Source organism: Leptinotarsa decemlineata, unplaced genomic scaffold (assembly GCF_025532065.1).
Source record: "Leptinotarsa decemlineata unplaced genomic scaffold, Ldec_3_MD MMD2_tig00000199_RagTag_RagTag, whole genome shotgun sequence".
Lineage (NCBI taxonomy): Eukaryota > Metazoa > Arthropoda > Insecta > Coleoptera > Chrysomelidae > Leptinotarsa > Leptinotarsa decemlineata.
Genome location: NW_027412544.1, coordinates 2,200,537 through 2,220,934, shown reverse-complemented (window position 1 = coordinate 2,220,934; position 20,398 = coordinate 2,200,537). Strand labels below are relative to the sequence as shown.

At 34.7% G+C, this 20,398-nt stretch overlaps 1 protein-coding gene across 4 annotated transcripts in view; it reads right to left on the bottom strand.

Annotated features, from left to right (window-relative positions):
• LOC111505101 (1-phosphatidylinositol 4,5-bisphosphate phosphodiesterase epsilon-1) overlaps positions 1-20,398 on the bottom strand; it is a 702,515-nt gene that overhangs the window by 128,501 nt on the left and 553,616 nt on the right. For all 4 annotated transcript variants that reach the window (XM_074172786.1, XM_074172785.1, XM_074172787.1 and 1 more), the window contains exon 7: positions 9,813-9,958. In XM_074172786.1, coding sequence (XP_074028887.1) covers positions 9,813-9,958 — 146 coding nt within the window. The remainder of the gene's footprint in view (positions 1-9,812; positions 9,959-20,398) is intronic.

The window sequence follows — 20,398 nt, the reverse complement described above, 5'->3', positions numbered from 1 at the left end:
AATCACAGTGAGAAATAATTAAAAAAAGTATATCTTCTTACGTGCATACATAAGTATACACACACTCTTTTTTTTTCATAACTCCGTGTATGTATTATATAGACGGGCATTGAAAATACTTAATAATAACTTCTCTCTCAATTTCATAGGTGAATTAAGATACGAGCAACTGTAATTTGAGTAGATATTTAGGTCAAAATCTGTAATGGTTAGGTTCAATATATTATGTGTAGGTTTGTCATGGAATTAACCATATACCCCAACTGAAAATATTCCATTTTGCTTTTCAAATACGGCTTTGAATCCGTGAATAGCGTCCTATTGCCGTTCCATCGCCCTCCGTAGATAACACGACGGTGGAGACATTCGCCTTATAATTCGAAATATTAACGAGAGGCCGGTCCCAAAAGAATATAGAAAGAAAAAGAATGCGATGAGAGAACGAAACCGAGTCGTGTAAATAGCATTCGTTGTAATGAATGGAATCATAACTTCCTTGAGGCCGCATCGTGATTTTCATGGCCTCGTTGAAATTCTCGATGTTCCAGGAGAAAAGGCCGACCCGAAGGAGATGAGACTTGTTTTTGGTTTATTGAAGATGAACAAAATATTTTCAGGTGACACAGAGGATTTAGTTTTTGGTTAACAATTGAATTTTTTGGTATTGAATGAGTACGAAACTGTTACAAGTATTGAGTTTACTGAAAACATTCTATGAGCTAGACCTGTACGCCCTATGATTTTCAAGTAACAATACTTGAAGATGAATTTTAATAAAAATAGACATTTTTTATTTGATAATTTTTTAATTTATTGGCCTAACATATAAATCTGTTCAACAAAGATCATAAATTATTGATTTTGAAAAGTACCCATTTCTTCACAGTAATTGAACATTACCTCCACCCAATAAGTAGTAAAGAATTTCCATTTTCGTGCATATTTAAGTGGAAATTTTTCCAGTTCCATCATTCTCCATCAAAAAGTCTCCAATTTCATTTGAAATTCGATGATAGTTATGATACCTGTTTGAATGTTTATGAAAGCTCACATTTCCTTGATAAAACTGCTGAAAAATGACTTCAATGAATTAAATACTATATGTGATGTAACTGGCCTATTTTTGGTGAAAATTCATTGGAACGTATTTGAATAAAACTGTGGGATTTTCACTTTACAGTTTACAAAACCACGACACGTGTTTCTCTATACAAATGGCTTCTTCACACTTGTTTCATAATAACTTTATCTAGGGGAACAGAAGGTATAATGGACCAGTTAAAGAAAAATCAATGTAACATACAAAATAAAATCTTCATTTTTCTCACTTTGTTTATATATAATTGACCATTTATTGATCAAACTTATTATTAGGGATCACTTGAATCAAATCACTGATAAAGAAGATATTGAATGATTTCCAAAACCCTCGGTTTGGTTCATTCTGCCTTCTGCGTGAAGGTAAAATGAACCAGTCATGAATGCCAAATGGATCTATGGCAACATAAGAACGAAAAAAAATCTCTGCTATTTATTCAACTGCACACCTTTCACAAACAAATCTAACATCTTCATTATTATCTTCAACACCAGCACAACTACAGTGTGCCCATAAAGAAAATTCGGGACACTGTACCCAGCCTTCTGTTGATTCAGAAAATATATGAGAGCAATGAAAACATCGTATGTCTTCTTCTTCTTCGCTAGAGGAGTCTTTGCTTTTTTTAGAGTTCTTCTTTATAGATTTTCCCCTTTCCTTTTCCTTTTTGAGTGTTTGTTTGTTTCCCTATCCCCTTTTTAGTTAAAAGATTCTGTGTTACATTCTTTGCGTTTTCTTTCGTTTCCTGTGCTTTTTTGGTAGCTTTCAATTCTAGCCCGTTGAGAATTTCTAGAGATGGCCATGATATCTTTTGGAGCAATAGAAAAGAATATACTCGTAGATGATTGTTACTCATCATTACTGGTTAGATCTAATCTTAGTCACAATAAAACTTTGCAGGTTGCGGTGGAGGGTCGAATAGACCCACTCACTTTGGATGAAACCTAATGTTTGGAATAATTTAATTTTTCCGGACTTCAATATTTATTATTTGTATCTATTATTAATTTATTGATTTATGCGTACACTTATTACATATTAAATAATAATGTAAAATCATCTAATGATTGTAGTCTATGTGTGCAGTGAGGCGGAAATGAAAGCACATGCACACCGTTATCCCGTCCTAAATTGATAATATCCATGTTTTTTGTGTGACTGGCATGACCATCGAGCAAAAGCAAGACTGGATTATCGACGGTCGCTCTTGAAAATTCAATAAACTTCTTGAACCACTCTGTAAAAATATCTTTTTGTATCCAACCGCTTTCATGACAAAACGCCAAAGATCCTCGTGGAGCATTCAGCATCAATTCGGGTTTCATCCTATTACGAGGGAACACGAATAAGGGAGGCATGTAAGACCCGTCCACACCGAAGCAGCAAACGATAGTAACAAGCTGTACTTTTTGGTACCTTTGTCCTGCCCGTTTTATCGACATTGAAGATTCAATTGGGTGTCAATTTATACTTTGTTGTTATATCTGTTAATAAATCGAAAAAACGTTTAACCTGAACTTGGTTGAATCCAGATGCCCGAGCTGCTGGAGTGGGTTCTGGTTTTCGTAGTCAGGGTTACGCTAGTTGCACACACCGATTTTGGACGGCCGACTTTGTACCGGTCGTCCAGATTCCAATTGCGAACCACGTGTGGGAACGGGACCTGAAACACACGCCGACCGGTGATCGTCGCAGGTAAAATACCGGTGAGCAGCCGTCCACAGCCACTGTATCGCCGGCAGTACCGGGAAGTAGTGGCGTACGACAACAAAGCAACTGATTGTTTGACCGATAAAAATCCGGTGAGTGTGCAAGCACGCGCTACCAATAAAATATCGGCCGATTTTATACTGGCCGTCCAAAATCGGTGTGTGTGCCACTCGCTTCAAGAAATTTTCGGGTCATATTCTTCCAGCCATTTTTGTCTCGTGACAGAAAGTGTGTTGTAGTTTATTTCGTTCGGCTAGCTCATATGCGAGACTCCTGAGATCCTTTGTGGTTAAACCAAAAAAGCAATTTTCCATATTTTTGACATAGGATGCTAGTTATCTCTCGTGTTCGATATTGAAAATCTTTTCATACCTACCCATTTTCTTTTCCGTAGCTACAGTTAAGCCTTTGGTGCTTTCATATTTGGTAAGTCTTCGTATTATTGTAGTCTTGGGAACATTAAATGTGGCGGCCGCTTTGTTAAGCCCCATTTTGCAAGAAGCTACATTTTCGATAGCATTTTTCAATACTTCTCACGCCAAGATTGTCGATCCGACTTTATTTTATAGTTGTTAACCATCTGAAATGAAAATCTTCATTTTCAATATCAAATTATGTATGTATAATCACAAACCAATTGCCTTGAAGGTAAAACGGACCACCTGGCTCATTTTGCCCGTTCCGTTTTGCCTTTTCGGTAGGCATGTAAACAATAAATTATTTTGAGGTTAGGATTGAGGAGAATCTTGTCTATTTGATGTTGAAACTAAGTAAAACAAAACAATATTTCATACAATAATACAAAATCCCTTATATCTTTAACGTAATAAAACTGAAGGCAGATCAAAATTTGCTGTTTTCACATCGAAATACGTAAAAATTAACTTACCTTGATAAAAACATGTGCCGCTGCACGGCTGCTTCAAGGACACAGACCAACTCTAAGTAAAAGGCGACTGTCAAGTTGACGCAAGTCGATAATAGATGGCGTTAATAGTTTGAAAGTTATTAGTCTGGTCCGTTCTACCTGCAGGGTCCGTTTTACCTTCCGTTCTATATCGTGTTTCTTGTATATAATAGTAATTTGAATCATAATTTTCCACCATGAAATGTGACATAATGAAACTACCTGAGACCCCACATTGTCTTGAATAGAATCTGCCTCAAATACCAATTTCATCATTACGAAACAAATTCAATGAGAGGAAATTTTTCAAATCAATTTGGTCATTGAACGATTGTTCCAAATTTTTGAATCTATTGATTTCTGAGTATTGCAAAATATTGAGTTTGAAACCTTTTTTTCCATATGTAGAACATCGTAATCATGACTGAACCCGTGTGTTTTATACCTACAGATGCTTCGCATCTTCGCATCGAATCAGTCGTTTTATAAAAAAAAGTACTTCTGTCTACTATTACTCTTTTGAAGAAAGTTTTCCCAGTTTATCCAATATCAGTTTATGGATTCAGTTTGTCGCTTTTAATAAACTTGCTCATATTATCATCATTTCTTCTGTACAGTACGTCCAAGATGATATGGCGAGGAATTATCTATGTTGATGTCCGTATGAGATGGCAAAGTCACAGTATTATTAAATAATGATGATAATGAGGTATAGAAAATTTATTGAGAAATTCACTTACATTCAAGGCTGACTTTAATCGAAGAGTGGATGGAATTGACAAATTCGACAAATGTATTCTACTGCCTACTCCACTGGTAATATGAACTTAGATATCATCTACGAATCTGTACCAGAATAATAAATTATTCATGATTGTATTGTTATGGATTTTACTATCTGGGGATTTCGATTGTTAGCCTTTCATAACAAGAGTGAAAACTGTTTATAAATTATTGATTTTGTGATATACAAATCGTAAGAAACTGTAGAATTTCATGCTTTATTACTGGATTAACATGTGAAAGACGCTCAAACAGCTCAACTGTTCCAATTAGCGAATTACTGAGAAATTTATTCAGAACGAATCGAATTAATTCAGTGTTATTGGGAAGAGTTGCTATACTGCATCGCTACTTTAGATTATCATGGGATTCACTTTTTCGATCAGAGCGGTTACAAACGGTTTCATAATACATAACTACACTGCAATTATCAAATTCATATTAATATTATAGATGTGAAAGTTTGTGAAGATGGATAAATGTGTGTATGTATGTTTGTGGGTCACGCCTAAACGACTGAACGGATTTAGATGAAACTTCACATAAATATAGTTTATACAACAAAATAACATATAGACTGCGATAGCATATATATATATATATATATATATATATATATATATATATATATATATATATATATATATATATATATATATATATATATATAGAAACAGAAGTTAATATCGGACATAACACTCAAGAAAGTGGCAAACCATAGACACTTGGTTACCAAAAGATAGAAATACAAATGCACGGAGCCACCAACAGGAGCCAACCGCACATTTGTGGTTTCAGTTGATAGATCTTGTGTTTACAAGAAAACTATCAAAATCACCACGGAGGCAGCTATAGCTGATGGTTTGCCACTTTCTTGAGTGTTATGTCCGATATTAACTTCTGTTTCTATATCAAGACACTCAATAACTTTCATATTCGTATATATATATATATATATATATATATATATATATATATATATATATATATATATATATATATATATATATATATATATTAAAATATAAAATTAGAAGAGTATTTATAATTTAATTGATTTGATTCTTGATTGTTATCCTGATAGTTCAAATAATTTGAAAATTTTCTGTGATATCAAAATTCTTAGTGATCCGGCAGATACCTGTCCTTACCTCTAAATCTTACCTCTATTCTTTAAGGTTGCTCAGCTCAATCGAAGCTCATGCAGTTCTCTTTCTCAAAGTAGAATTCTTGGAAAGGTGTTATGAATAAAATTTTGTATGTCTGTGTTTTTGAAAATAAAACTTTGTCTCAAAGTTAAAAAAAAATATAATGAATGTAAAATTTTGTAAATGTTTTGTCAAACCAAACTTAAATTACCCTAAAACTGCGCCAAAATACCTTATGCTAAGAAATGTTCCAGTAAATGTTAAATTTGAAACAAAAATATTCTTAGAATTGTGTTCCGTACAGTTAAATTTACGTGTAACGGCAAATTAGTTACTTGAAAACTTAAGATGTCTGTGGTTCGTGCATGGGAAACGATTCTAAAAATATATGTGCTAAATGTCAGTGAATTTTTCAAATTTTCCTAATATTAAATCCAATAATAGTTCTTGTAAATAAAATGATGAAGTTTGTTGATAAATAAAAGTTCAGAAGTTGTGATTTTCACACTGGAAGTTCTTTGTGACTGGAAAACTTTTGATTCGATTTGGAGGTTATGAATTGTTCAAGATTTTCAAAAATGTATTCTTCTTATGGATTGGGAATAATACCTCAAAACTGGTACAGCTTCCCTGGATTGGTTTTCCCCTGATTGGAATTTTGAATTCTTCCAGACACTCTAAAATCTCCAGTAAGTATCCTTTCTCGTTATTATTATTTATACTCTGGCTCCTATTGATGGTTTTTTATTGATAAGAACATGCAAAACGGCCTTTTCTCTTTCTTTTCCCTTTTTATTTTAAACAGCTCTTCAAAAAATTCGCGTCTGGACAATTCAAAAGCTTCTATCTCCTCTTTTTATTGATTCACTCCTGGCAACCAGACAAAATTTTCCTGCCTGCTACTCTTCATGACAATAATTTTGAAATTTCTTCAATTTTGACACTTTTCACTGTTCACACATATTATATCTATGATTTCTGTTACCCAATTTTCACTAATACTAATAATGATTAATTTTGATTACATTTCATCACATTTAGTTTTGAATTTTTCTAATTTTGAATCCAAAATTCATCATTTTTCAGAAGTCAACACCTCCTTTTCAATTTATCAATCTGATTGGCTACTCTTTAGTTGCATCTAAATCATGTACTGAGTGTTCTTAGCATTTTTCAGATAAAATTCCTAATGTCAGTGTTAATTGAATTTTTGTTATTAATTTGTAGTGTAAATCTGTTTTATTGTATGTTATTATGTTGTATTAATGTCTTTACTGTTTTCAGTGTATTTATCCCGATGATGGATTGTTTCTGGTTAGTTGTGCTGTTTGGAAATGATCTGAAATACTCTAATACTGATAAGTCACAACTTTGCCTGATCTGGGCATGAACATTACTCCAAATTATACAGATAAGAATTTGAATAAAGGTAAAGTATCTGGCTTTCTAGTAAAATTAAACATCTTTCAACACTGAACTAACAAAATATGTGAACTTTTAACATCAAATTAATAATAATATGAAAAACTTTCAACATCGAACTATCAAAATAAATACAAACTTTTAACTTTTAACTACTAAAATAAATGCAAACTTTTAACATTTAACTAATTAAAATATGAAAATCTTTAACTTTGAAAACAGAATAATCTTATAAAAAAACTTATCGTAACAATATATATATATATATATATATATATATATATATATATATATATATATATATATATATATATATATATATATATATATATATATATATATATATAGTGGTAGCCACTATATACAAAATACTGAGCCATAAATACAATTAAATTGGATACTTTTTGTGAATTCCAATTTTAGAATATCTGCCAAATTTTTATAAAAATTGATACAGTCAACGTTTTAAGTATTTATTATAGATAAAGTTTGTCTACTAAGTAATTTGGACGAATCGTTTGAAAGTGATCACTATAAGATCAACTGGATGCAAAGCAGTAAGCCATTGCGCGTCGAGTCTACTATAAGACGACAGTGGACGATGCGCGGAGGTGGAGGGGCGGTCTAAGCGCAATGAAGCGCCATCGCCAAAAACGTGACCCGAACGCGGGAAGACACGTGAGGACAGACGTCGTTGCAACTTTCTTTATAGGTAACATAATTCAGTAACTGCATTTTTGAAGTAAAAATATATATCACTAGCTGTTGCACGCTCTTATATTAATGAACAGCCGAAATTACTGAACGTAGAATCTTGAAATATGCAGGTAGGTTCTTTGTAGAGCGTAAATAAGCATCGAGAAAGAGATTCAAGAATTTCCACCCCCAGGAGGGAGGTTCAAAGTTTGTATTGAATTTCGTCAGATTTGAAGTTGGAAACTGAAGTTTTGGGTTAATAAAAAAATAATGTAACTATTTGTTTGAAACGGTCTGTCACGAAACTTGATGTGATAAGACGCATGGAACAACTAGTTCATTCATATGTTGTGATGAAAATCTATGAATTATTTAAATAACATTTTAACTGGACGTATTACCAATCCGCAACACGAGTTTCGCTATACAATATCTGCCATATGATCACGCTCGAGAAAGCTAATGTATAGTGAAACCCGTGTTCCGGTTTTCTAAACTGTCCAGTGAACATCGCACAATGTAGGGTTACTTGTATAAATATCCATTCATTACCAGCTTCATTAGCTTGAGGGTTTCATTCACCCTCATCTGGTAAAGGGTTGTTGGATCATTTCCCACAATATTGTAAAAACATAATTTCAGAAAATTTAGGGTTTCCTCTCCATATTCATTCTTATTCTATGATAATGATAATAATAATACTTTATTTTTTCAGTGACATGCCGAAAATGAACTAAAAAATAGAACTGGAACTGATACCAACACTTTTCCTAGGAGTAAAATCCATCTTTCAATAGGTACTTCCTGAGACATTGTTTGAAAGCTTTCAATTTTACACATGATTTAATTTCGGCCGAAAGTTCATTGAAAACTTTTGCATAGTCATAGTGGGTGACCTATGTAAAACGTTAGTCTTTGAAAATGGCACATGTAAGTCAATTCGCTATTTCGTATTGATATTATGAATTTGCTTATTAGTTTCAAAAAAGGTCAAATAATAAAATACAAAAACGCACACTTCAAATATGTACACGGCGAAGTTTGAATTTGATAGGTTTTAAAAAAATATCTATAGCTAGAGGTACAATAGACACCAGCGATACAACGAATACATTTTTCGACGATACGAACAAATCAATAAAACAAGTGGATGGTCCCTAAAAACATTCCGTATTTTTGTCGGGATTCGACCTGCGTATAATATAACTTTATCAGTTGTTTCTCCGTCAAAATTGATATCATGTGTCTGATTAGATAGCTGACAGAGTTAAGTTTATAAATTACTGACTCACAGTGTGTCCTTCAGGCAAGACACTCATCGATGTACAGGTCCAGAAATCTTACACATGATACACTTTCCAAAACTGTATTATTAATATTAACATGAATAGTAGGTTCTTACATCAATCCGTGATCGACCTTTGTTTGCTCTCGTCAAAATTACATTATTATTGTTTCATAAGTTTCAAGTCTCTATCGAGGAGTATGAGAAAATAAGGATATTGAAATAAAATACCGAGATATGCATGTCTCTCAACGTACCTACACAGTAACTTCTGATAAATGCCTACTGAAAAACAACTACTTCCTCGGCTAATACCATGCTAGAAAATAGATTATATCCAACAGACATTCATGCAAAATACTCCACAGAGGTTGGGGCTTTGGTCACGAGATGGATCTATTCCTAGTTAACAATCCTTCTTTCAGATGAAGGTTTCATACACTACTGTAGATGATTTATTCGAGTGATTTCGACTGATATCTTGCATACATTTTTGTCGGATATAAGTCCGGCGTGGTATTAGCCGGGAAAGTAATTGTTTTTCGGTAGTTGAATATTTCGAAATATTTATTTCCTTATTATTTTATGTTTTGATAATTTTGCAGTTCTCATTTCCTTATTGAAGTGAATCTCATGAACGGGTTCAGACTTTGATATGTTTGCCACAAGCCACAAGCTCATTCAATTTGGAAGTGCCAAAGATATAATTACGGATTTCTTCAATAGGCTAAGAATTTTTTAATACATCCTCGTATGACTTACTTGAGGCCAGCAATGATTTCCATGGCTCCGTTAAAATTCCCGATGTTCCAGGAGGAAAGGGCGACCCGAAGGACGCAGGAAAGAACAGCCCTGCGAGCATCGTGTGTGGGCTGGCTTATTATCAGCTGGGTTACCCAAGCGCTCACCTGAAAAGAATGGAAGGAAATTGAACAGGAACGTTCTCTAGTGATTTATGTAGCAAGTGTCATGGAGGGCTATTGTGATATAAACGGCGAGCACCTAGAATGCAGGAAAATGGTTTGAATAACATTCGTTCATTTGAAAGCGGTTGACAATGTTTCTTGGTGAACGTTGTTAGTTCAAATTTCTATTGTCTAAAAAGGTGTTAACACATTCGAAATTCATGAAACAACAATTGAAATCAAACCATAGAAATATTGAAAGTGAGAAAAAAATATTGGGAAATGAGAATTAATAATGGATTAAACAAGTCAAATGTCAGTTATATACAATCAATGACAATGTGAAACAAAATTATGAAAAAATATAATAATTGAGACTAATTTTGATATAAAGGCAAAATATTTTGAAAATGATAAAGATTTCAAAGAAAATTACATCATGACTTCAATATCCACAATCGTCTTCGGGTAATAACCGGCATATTCCTTATAGTTGGGACTATTTGTAGGTCTCTGGAGTGCTTTCGTCCTAACCCTCAACTCTAAATAATAATACAGCCTGCATTGCCCAACAGTGAACCATTTACATAGCAACTTGTTTCAAATATGTACGAAGAGTAATAAAAATATTTTTGTGAAAAAAAAGAACAAAATTGAAATATAGATTTGAAAAATATCACAAGAAATATATTTGTCACATACTTAAATTCGATATCACTAGTGAAAATGTCACAATAGTCGCATATTTCTTTAAAATTGGTGCACATTAAATTCATCCGAGCTTTGAATAATGAATTGGTGTGAACTCTGTTGCATAAAAATACCTTTCTAGTTTTTAGTCGTGAAACGAAAATATTCATGACAGAAAATAATACGGAGTAATCAATTCGGGCGTTTGTAATCTTGATGTAATCTTCCTTCTGCTCTAATATGTTGAGTGGGAATAGGACCCCATTTCAGAAAGCCATAATCTGATTTTGAACGATCAAAGTAATATATGTAATCAAATTGACCGAGACTTGACGAAAATCCATAACTACTTGAAGTGATGGTGTAATTATACACAGAGGTGAATGCAGCAGTATTATCAAAATTCTTCTCTTCTCGCTTTCCGGTACAGTTCAACGTAGTCTACTTTGATTGAAGGTTTCCATATGTTGTGTAGTATCACATTAGCCGGGTTGAATGCGAAGTTTCTTTCTTCTTAGGACCTTCAAAGAAACTGCGTCCTCTTAGGCCAGTGTTCCTTCCGGTGAATGATCTCACATTCAGACGTTTGATGTTACGCTGATGAGTCCAAACATGCTCCACTACTCCTGATTTGCTGGTTTCCCCTCGGTGGTTGGGTTTTTTGTGCTCGCCAAATGGACCCCCAACGGTCTTTTGGTTTTATTATGTTATCCGGTGAATGCATTTCTTGAAATCGCAGTTTGCGTTTAGTGGCGTTTATATGTTGGTCATGTTGAAGATAACAAGAGCTTCGCAAGAAAAGGAAAAGGGGGTATCACAAACAGAAGACTGTTGAAGATCATGAGTAGAATTGGGTTCAAGTACAACATCAAAACCTACTTCTGATCTGAGAACAATATCTATAGCAGCCTCACAAAACCAAATCACCAAACGCGGACTGTGATTCTAAGAATCGCATTCAGCGAAAACCATGTGCGTGGGACAAATCCATACCGGTGAAAACAAAAAATAAAGTTCCAACCAGAAGTCAGTTACTCGGGAATAGTAGAGCATGTTCCAAATCATCACCATAAAACCAAGTAGTCCGAAGTTGAGATCATGTACAGGAAGGAACACTGGCTCGAGATAAACTTTGAAGAAGCTGTTGACATCATGAAAATGTACGCTTTGTTATCAGTGATATCAGAAATCATAGAGAAAGCCGTAAATCACCATATTCTTGAATATTTGGAAGACTTCAACTTCTTAAGCAATCATCAATATGTCTTTTGGAAACAAAGATCAACAGGCGACCGTTCATCACATGTCACCTATATTTGGAATAACGCAATCGAAAAACATTGGGAGTCAAGAACTGTTGCGCTTGATATTTCTAGGGACTTTGACCGTGTGTTGCATGAGGGTCTGCTGGCCAAACTTCGTTGATATGACTTGTCGGATCATTTTTGGTATGGCTCTCCAGCTCCACGTGGTGTTCCTCAAGTAGTCATATTGTCTCCAACCCTGTTTTTATTGTATATCAACAAATTATTGGAAAAAACCAAGAACCCAATAAATGGCTTTGCCGACGACAGCACATTTGTGTCGTCATTTCATTTGGAGTCCAGGACATCTGCTGAAGATGCACATTTTCACCGGCAGCAGGAGGTTGCATATATTAATGGGGATCTAGAGGTGATTTCGAATTGGGGTGAAATCAACCAGGTTCAATTCAATGTCAAAAAAATCCTGGCATCAGTTTTCTTCAAAAAGATGAATGTCTCCGAACCGAAAATAACAATGTCTAGACAGACAATTCCGTTTTCTTCTCCGTTAATTCTGTTGCGAGTTAAAAGGGACACCAATATGTCTTGGCATAATCATGTCTCTGGAATTGCAAAAGCTGTTTCTCATCAGCTACGAACACTTTTCCGAACCAGAAAATTGTACAAACCCCCACAAGTTTTGATTCTTCATAAAACTCAGATCACACTTTCTTTGGAGTATGTATGGAGCTCTGCCTCTAAGCATATCCTGAAGCTGCTGGATTTCATCCTGAAAAAAGTCATCTGCCTGATTGGAGACACGAACATCACTTGCCACCTTGATAAACTGGAGCATCGAAGAAGGGTTGGAGATTTGTCACCCTTTCATAGATGCTTTCACGGGAGGTGTTCAAGTGACCTGGTACATTCGATTCCATCAACAGCGATACATATCAAAAATACGCAACGGACTGTGGCTGCTCATTGTTTTGAGGTTCAACTCAGTTCACCTCGAACTCCACTGTTTGAGAACTCTTCCATTTGGAGAACTACATTGATGTTGAATGAAATTCTAAATGGATTCAATCTTCAGAGATTCAAATCTAACGTGAATTGCTACTTTCGCACAGGCACCGCTCTTAGATCGCCTTAAGGATTTTCCTGTAGTGCTTGTGTTTTGTGTCTAATAAATGAATGAATTCATCCATGCTATTGTGTAGATGCATAACTAATGGAAAGAAACTAAGCAGAAAACTAATCTGCGTTGCACGGAATCGGAAAGCGAGAGGAGGCAGACACCTCGTTGGTTGGTGAAACGAGTATTGAATTTCTAGTGATTTTGAAAAGTGCTTGTTTCGAATCATTCATCCTGATAATATAATTTTATTGCATTTCAATTCAACAATTAACCCATTATCAATTCATTTTCATTTCAGGTCAAAATAATTTGTTTGCTTCACTTTTCTACAATTTTTGCATTTCTACCCATTTTTTGACACTACCTTTGTTTTAATTCGGTCGGACTGTTTCTATCATTTCCAATAACTTTGATAGCCTTTTTGATTTTCCTAAGATTTTTAATTCAACACCGTTTTAGATAATAGTAGTTCAAATTTGTAACATTGAGATTCGTTTATGTTGAGAGATATAATCAATCTGAAATTATTAATCTCTAATTTACTTTAAAAGAATTGAACAAAATCAATTCTAAAACACAATTGGCACAGCATGTTGTTGATTTGAATAAGTATTCCAATCATTACAATTCATGATATATGGTTTTCTTTGATGATGTATGCATAAAAGTAAAAATTATTCAACGTAGTCAAATAATTGGATTCGTGCCGGAGCAGATATTGTGAAATAATATTTTAAATTTTCTGTTGCCCGATTCTTGTTTCATCCTGTCCTCTTACTGTTTGATACATAATTTTTCATCAACTATCAGCCAATTCCATCACATAAATGATTTTTTAAGACGGCACAATTATTGAAAGAAGTGTAAATAGTTATATCATTAAAATTATTCCGTATTATGAATGGATTAAATGAAAAGGAACCATTGACTTGTATCAACCGTACTTTTCAAAAAATTACCAAAACTACTTTCTCCTGAATGGTAATTTGCTATTAGGTTATCAGTAAATAAGAGCTTCTGTATATTGGCATATATATATATATATATATATATATATATATATATATATATATATATATATATATATCTATATTACAATTTCAAACACTTTGGAATTAATCGTTTTCATTAATCATGAGGTAAGATATTGCTGATTGCCTTTCGAGGATCGATCGGGGCGAACATGAAAGAACATTTGTGAAAAAGAGTATTGATTCTGATTACTTTTCCAAGCGAAATCAATTCTGTTACTTTTTTGATTGAAATTCTCGGAAATCTACGCTTATCGGATCTGAGTTTGTGAATGAATGAACTCAAAAGAGAACAAGGAAAAATATTACTCTTCTTCAAGAATGAGTTGGGTTTCAATGAAGGCATTTCATGATATTGAGGCCAATATGTAGTCATGGTTGGAAATTTGCTGTTTTCATTTGTGAAAGGAAGAGCGTAAGAGCTGTAAAAGAGATGCTGTGCTTTGAATATAACTGGCGCTCGTTCAGAAATAAATAATGTTTTCGATCTTACATAACAAAGTGGTTCTCTGAATGTGAGAGTAAACAAGATATTTCTTAGAATGATGTTGAGTTCAGTATATTTCATTTTATTCTGTGAATAAACTCACCCTTTACTAATTTGCGATCGGTAAATCGGATATCACGGTAAATGATACCGTAATATCTTGCCTAGCAACACTTTCTGTCTTGAAAGCTATGACGTTTCAGTTTTGACTCTTATCAGTTCTCACTCTGAAAAATTCACGAAATTTGTACAAAATGGACAAGCTGTATTTACTATTTTCCATATTGACGAAAACTAATATAATCATAACCATGATAATAGATATTCTAGATATTATATGTATGGATATTCTATGTATGGATAATATCGACGGATGTGTAGATAGTTTCTATTGCCTAAAGGTTGTTTTTGAGAAATGCCAGAATCGATTTCCCACATGGTTCTCAAAAGAACTCGTGCACAAATATTATCATTATAAAGAAAAATACAACGAACTCAGAATGGATGTGAAACATTCGCATAATTTGTGTTATGAATCCTATATAAAAGAAATAGAGGGAGAGTTACAGAGCGATCCCAAAATATTCTGGGCTTATATCAAAGAACGTCGAAAAAACTGTGCTGTTGCTAATAGATCCACTTATGATAATTACGAATTATTCAATGATAAGGATATTGCAGACGGTTTTGCTACTTTCTTCAAATCAACTTTCACCAATAGCGGTGTGCCGGTAAACTCCACACTAGTTCCTGAGTATGACCTAAACATCATATAAATTGGTGATTTTAAGGAACAAGAGGTTGAAAATGCTATTAAGACACTGAAACCCAAAGCAGCCATTGGAATCGATGGCATCACAGCCTACTTTTACAAGGCTTACTGTGACTTGTTAAAACAACCATCGACATTGATATTCAATCTTTCTCTGAAAGAAAATCGTTTTAAAAGTGGCAGAGTTACCCCCATACACCAAAGCGGCAATAGAAAAATGTGAGAAACTACAGACCCATAACAGTCGTACCAGCTTTGTCGAAGATATTTGAACGGGTAATATATAATCGAGTATACAATCAAGTGGACTCGGTAATAATCGACCAACAGCATGGCTCTTTATTCGTAATGAATCTACCATTACCAATTTATGCGCATTTAGTAACTTTGTTACGGATAGAATAAAAAGTGGCTATCAAATAGACGTTATATACATTGACTTGGCCAAGGTATTCGACAGAGTTAACGACGAGGTTTTGATCCTGAAATTGAAAGCATTCGGTTTAACAAACAACACACTTGATTTCTTTCACTGCTACCTATCCAACAAAATACAGTTTATACAGTTCAACAACGTATCTTCTTTCAAATTCACCGCTACTTCGGGAGTTCCGCAGGGCTCGATTTTGGGACCTCTCCTTTTCGTGTTATTTTCCTTTTCGTGTTATTTGTTCTCCGGTTTCGGAGAACTAGTTCCTCGTCAGTACTGACGAGGAACTGACGATGGGTCAGTCATAAGATAATCAATTGAGGCAGATTTCCGATATTCATGATGATTTCATCAAGTTCTATGAAAACAAAAATTGTGTTCCATGCTTGTCATTGCATGTACTTTCAAATTTCTATGGAATTTTCGTTGTGGTATAGAAAATTGGAGTAGAAATGAATTCATTTGTGAAAAATTCAGTCATACCCCTCTGTCATCGATCAAAGTTCATTAACCGACTACGCTGTCTGTCTTGAATTCAATTATATATAATGCAGAGAGTAACTGAATGAAAAATGCGTCACGGAATCGAACGAGAAACATTTCCAAGCGTACCTGACTGAAGTATATAAACGACTTTCAAGGGAATTATACGTTTTTGTTGAGTATTCGAGTCTTGATATAGAATTCTTTGTTTTCTCTTGTTCGACAAATGGATCGAGATAATTTCGATCCTCCGCCTCAAAGAAACACTTGACTGACATAATGTCGAGTGAACGAAAGAGCGGCATCGTAAAGGTGACTTCTGAATGAGAAAAGTTTGAGAGCATAGGCGTACTGTGAATTTCACCTGATAATTTTATAACTGGTAGGATTTTACTCAAAAATACATAGTTCTGATTAAAATCCCAAATATTTACCGTTCCCAACGTTCCTGGGGGCTAGAATTTGGAAAATGGCTTGTCATCAAATCTTTGGTACACGAAATGCTCACTTCTGGATTGGGCCTTTGTTCACGACATGGAACTGTCACTTCTTTATTGAAGTTAAAACAGACTCTTTTTAATACGATAGTTTCTTATACGAGATCGAGCTTCGAAGAAGTCAGTTTAGTTGGAACTTTTTTTACACCGACGGAAATAAACCAACATTTGTTGGTAATCAGTCTACCAATTTCATTGAGCTCTTGCTGCTGAACAAACAAAAAGCTTCTGCAAAAATTTCTTTTGTGAGATAACTTGCACAAATATCTGTTTGGATTTTGGTATTCATGTCTTTGAATACGGTTTTTTTTTTCATACATTGACGGAAGTATTTGTTTGTGATATTGATGACTTATCATAGTATTTGTAGAAGTATTGTAGAAGTATTTGTAATGCACTGTTTGGAACCTTTGGTGTATTCAGTGTCACTGTTTTTTGGGTTTGAAAGCCGTGGATTTTTGGAATTTCTTCCTTCCTTCGCTGGCGAGAGTGGCTAGCTTCTTCACAGGTTCAACCATCATGGCTTGCTGTCCGATGACAGAAATTCCAAAAATCCACGGCTTTCAAACTCGAAAAACAGCCCGTTCAGGGATACGTTGATATTCCCTACGTAGACGTAGGGACAACACCTTCAAGATCTTACCTGCATATAAAGGAAACGCTACTGTTGTGATGGATACTGATCTCTACGAACAGAAGATCGAAGAGGTGCTTCAAAAAGGAAAATACACGAAGATCGTAAGAGACCCTACTGCATCCATTGAAAGGAAATCATACCAGATTTTGCAACAATACCAAGTCTATTTTTCGAAAAATAAAAGAGATCATCGCTAACATCGCACCACAGTAAGCCTCCTCACTTGTATGGACTACCCAAAATCCACAAAAAGGATATTCCTCTCAGACCGATCACTCAGAACTTGTCCAGATTTTTACTACCAATAATTAATCCACTGCAAGATAAAACATCATCTTTTGTGAAAAATTCAAAGCATTTCGTTGAACTACCACAGGAAATCGAAGTCGAAGAGCAGGATCAACTAATCAGTTTCGATGTGGAAAGCCCCTAAACCAACGTTCCTGTCGAAGAAGTACTTCAAGTCATACAGAAGAAGCTATCCGAAGATGGGGAATTGAAAGATAGAACAAACTCACCGATACAAGTAATCATGGAATTACTAGGATGCTGTGTACTAAACTGCTATTTCCAACTGAAGGACGAATTCTTTACGCAAGATGAGGTACTGCCAATGGGATCGCCACTTTCACCGGTTATAGCCAATATATATATATGGAGTGGTTTGAAACTCTGATCATTGAAGAATCCCACAAGGAGCCCCGAGTCTGGTCGATATACGTAGACGACACCTTCATAATATGGAACCATGGGAATGCAGAACTAGACACTTTCCTGAAGCACACCAACAACGTAAGTCCATCTATCACTTTCACAACGGAGAAGGAAGTCCACAACGAATTGCCTTTCTCAGAAGTATTGGTGAAGAGGACCGACACTAAATGGGAAACATCTGTATATCGAAAACCCACTCACACAGTACAGTATCTGAACCAGAAATCCAACCACCATCAATCGACTAAGAGAGGAATAATCAAGACTCTACTAGACCGTGCTTTCGTGCTCTGCAATACAAAGGAAGGTCTCGAAAAGGAACAAGGCCTTATCAAAAATGACCTTCAACGGCATTGTTACTCCAGAGTGATGGTAGAACAGGTTTTACCTAGAAGACAGCAAGAGCTCCACAAGGAAGAGAAGTCGCCTCAACCAGTACTTGTACTTCCCTATATCAGAGGATTATCGGAAAGGCTAAGAAGGATTGGGTCCAAGTATAATATCAGGACCTGCTTCAGATCTGGTAACACTATCTGTAGCAGCCCCCAGGCCAGGCCACCAAACGCCGACTGCGATTCCAAGAATTGCATTTACCGGATACCCTGCGATATCACATCGGTGATACTGAGAGGCCATTGAAAGTTCGTATTGCTGAGCACAAGAAACACACACAGCGAGGAGAAACCAGCAAATCCGAAATAGCAGAGCATGTTTGGACTCATCAAGTGGGCTCAAGCTGAAATCATCCACAAAGAGGAACACTAGTTTAGGAGAAAATTCATAGAAGCCGTGTATATGTTATCCAACAACACATTTAGTGAAGCTAGATTAGAGATACGTAACATATGGCAACCTCTAATCAAGCGAAAAACGACCAACTCCCGCCAAACGGTCATCTCCTACTAAAACCAATTAAGCGGAGAGAGAGAAGTGAGGATAGGTGAAATGACTCGAATGACCTATAAATAGTCAGATCTCGGAGGTATAAGTCCAGTTATCACCCGAAGACGATTGTGGATACTAACAATGTAAACGTCGTGACGTAACTTGGTTTGGAATCTTTCAATTTCAATTTTTCATTTTTTGTTAATAATATTTTTTAATTTGTTTTAATTTTCAGCTTGTATCAATATTTCTATTTTTTCATATTTTTGTTTGTTGCTTGTATGTTATTTCTTTGTAATTTCAGTTTATTGTTTGATAAAATTGTTATTTTTCGGTTAATCTTTTTAACTTTTCTACATATTCTTTCAGGGATTTCAAATCAATTTATATTATATCAGACAATGTAAATCCGAACTAATGAAATATATATATCAAACTAATCATACTTACAAAGCTATCCTTATTTATACCATAGATACCTGTTCTAGGTACCTGCTTCTTGTGTCTTAAATCAATTTTACAATATGCCCTTACGTAATAGACAGGTAAATCTAATAAATAAAATATTATTTCAACAAGTTGTATAGTATACTATTGGGTATTGGTCCACCATCGTTATTCATTATATTATTATGGTTACTTATTTCTACACTCTCATAGGCATCTAGATGTCTGTTGTTGTTAACTTGTCTAACTAATTTTAATGAACTGAAGTCTATGGAATGGTTTTGAGTCTTCCTTATATCTTATTTTAGAAGATCTTTTTGTCTGTCCATAATATTTTACATCATGAATTTCAGACTTTTCCAAATTCTCTACTTTGTCTTTTGGACTTCCTAAAAGGCTCTGCAGTGTATGACTTGTTTTAAAAACCACCTTCATACCTAGTTTCTTGAAAATCTTTCCAAAGTTTTTCGTATATTGGTGGTATGGTGGTATTTATCTTGGTCTTTGTCCTTTCTAAAAGACGATATTCAGTTCATTCTTCCTTTTGAAGATGATCACTTGGTGATCGAAACACGTGTCGAGATGGTTTAATAACGGTTTGGTGTTGGGAAGTTATTGACAGAGATATTCGTCAACCCAACTCAATGGAAATGTTGACGATTTGAGAATAGAAAGCCCCAATTGATAAATGAATTCACTTAACTTTTAGTTAGTCGCGTGGTAGTTGTATCACAAATAGTCGCTAATTTTTATTTGAAGGTGGTTGCTAATGTTTCATGGTGAATTTCATTGCTTCGGACTTCCTTTGTCTAATTCGATATAAAATGATTTGAAATCTCTGAAAGAACCAATTGAATTGAAGATTTAAATGAATAGCTAAAAATAACAATTATAATGAACAGAAAAACCATGAAAATAAATCAGGTACAATAAAACACAAGCAGGAAATTGAAAAATGAACATTTAAAAATCTCAGGCTAAGTTACCT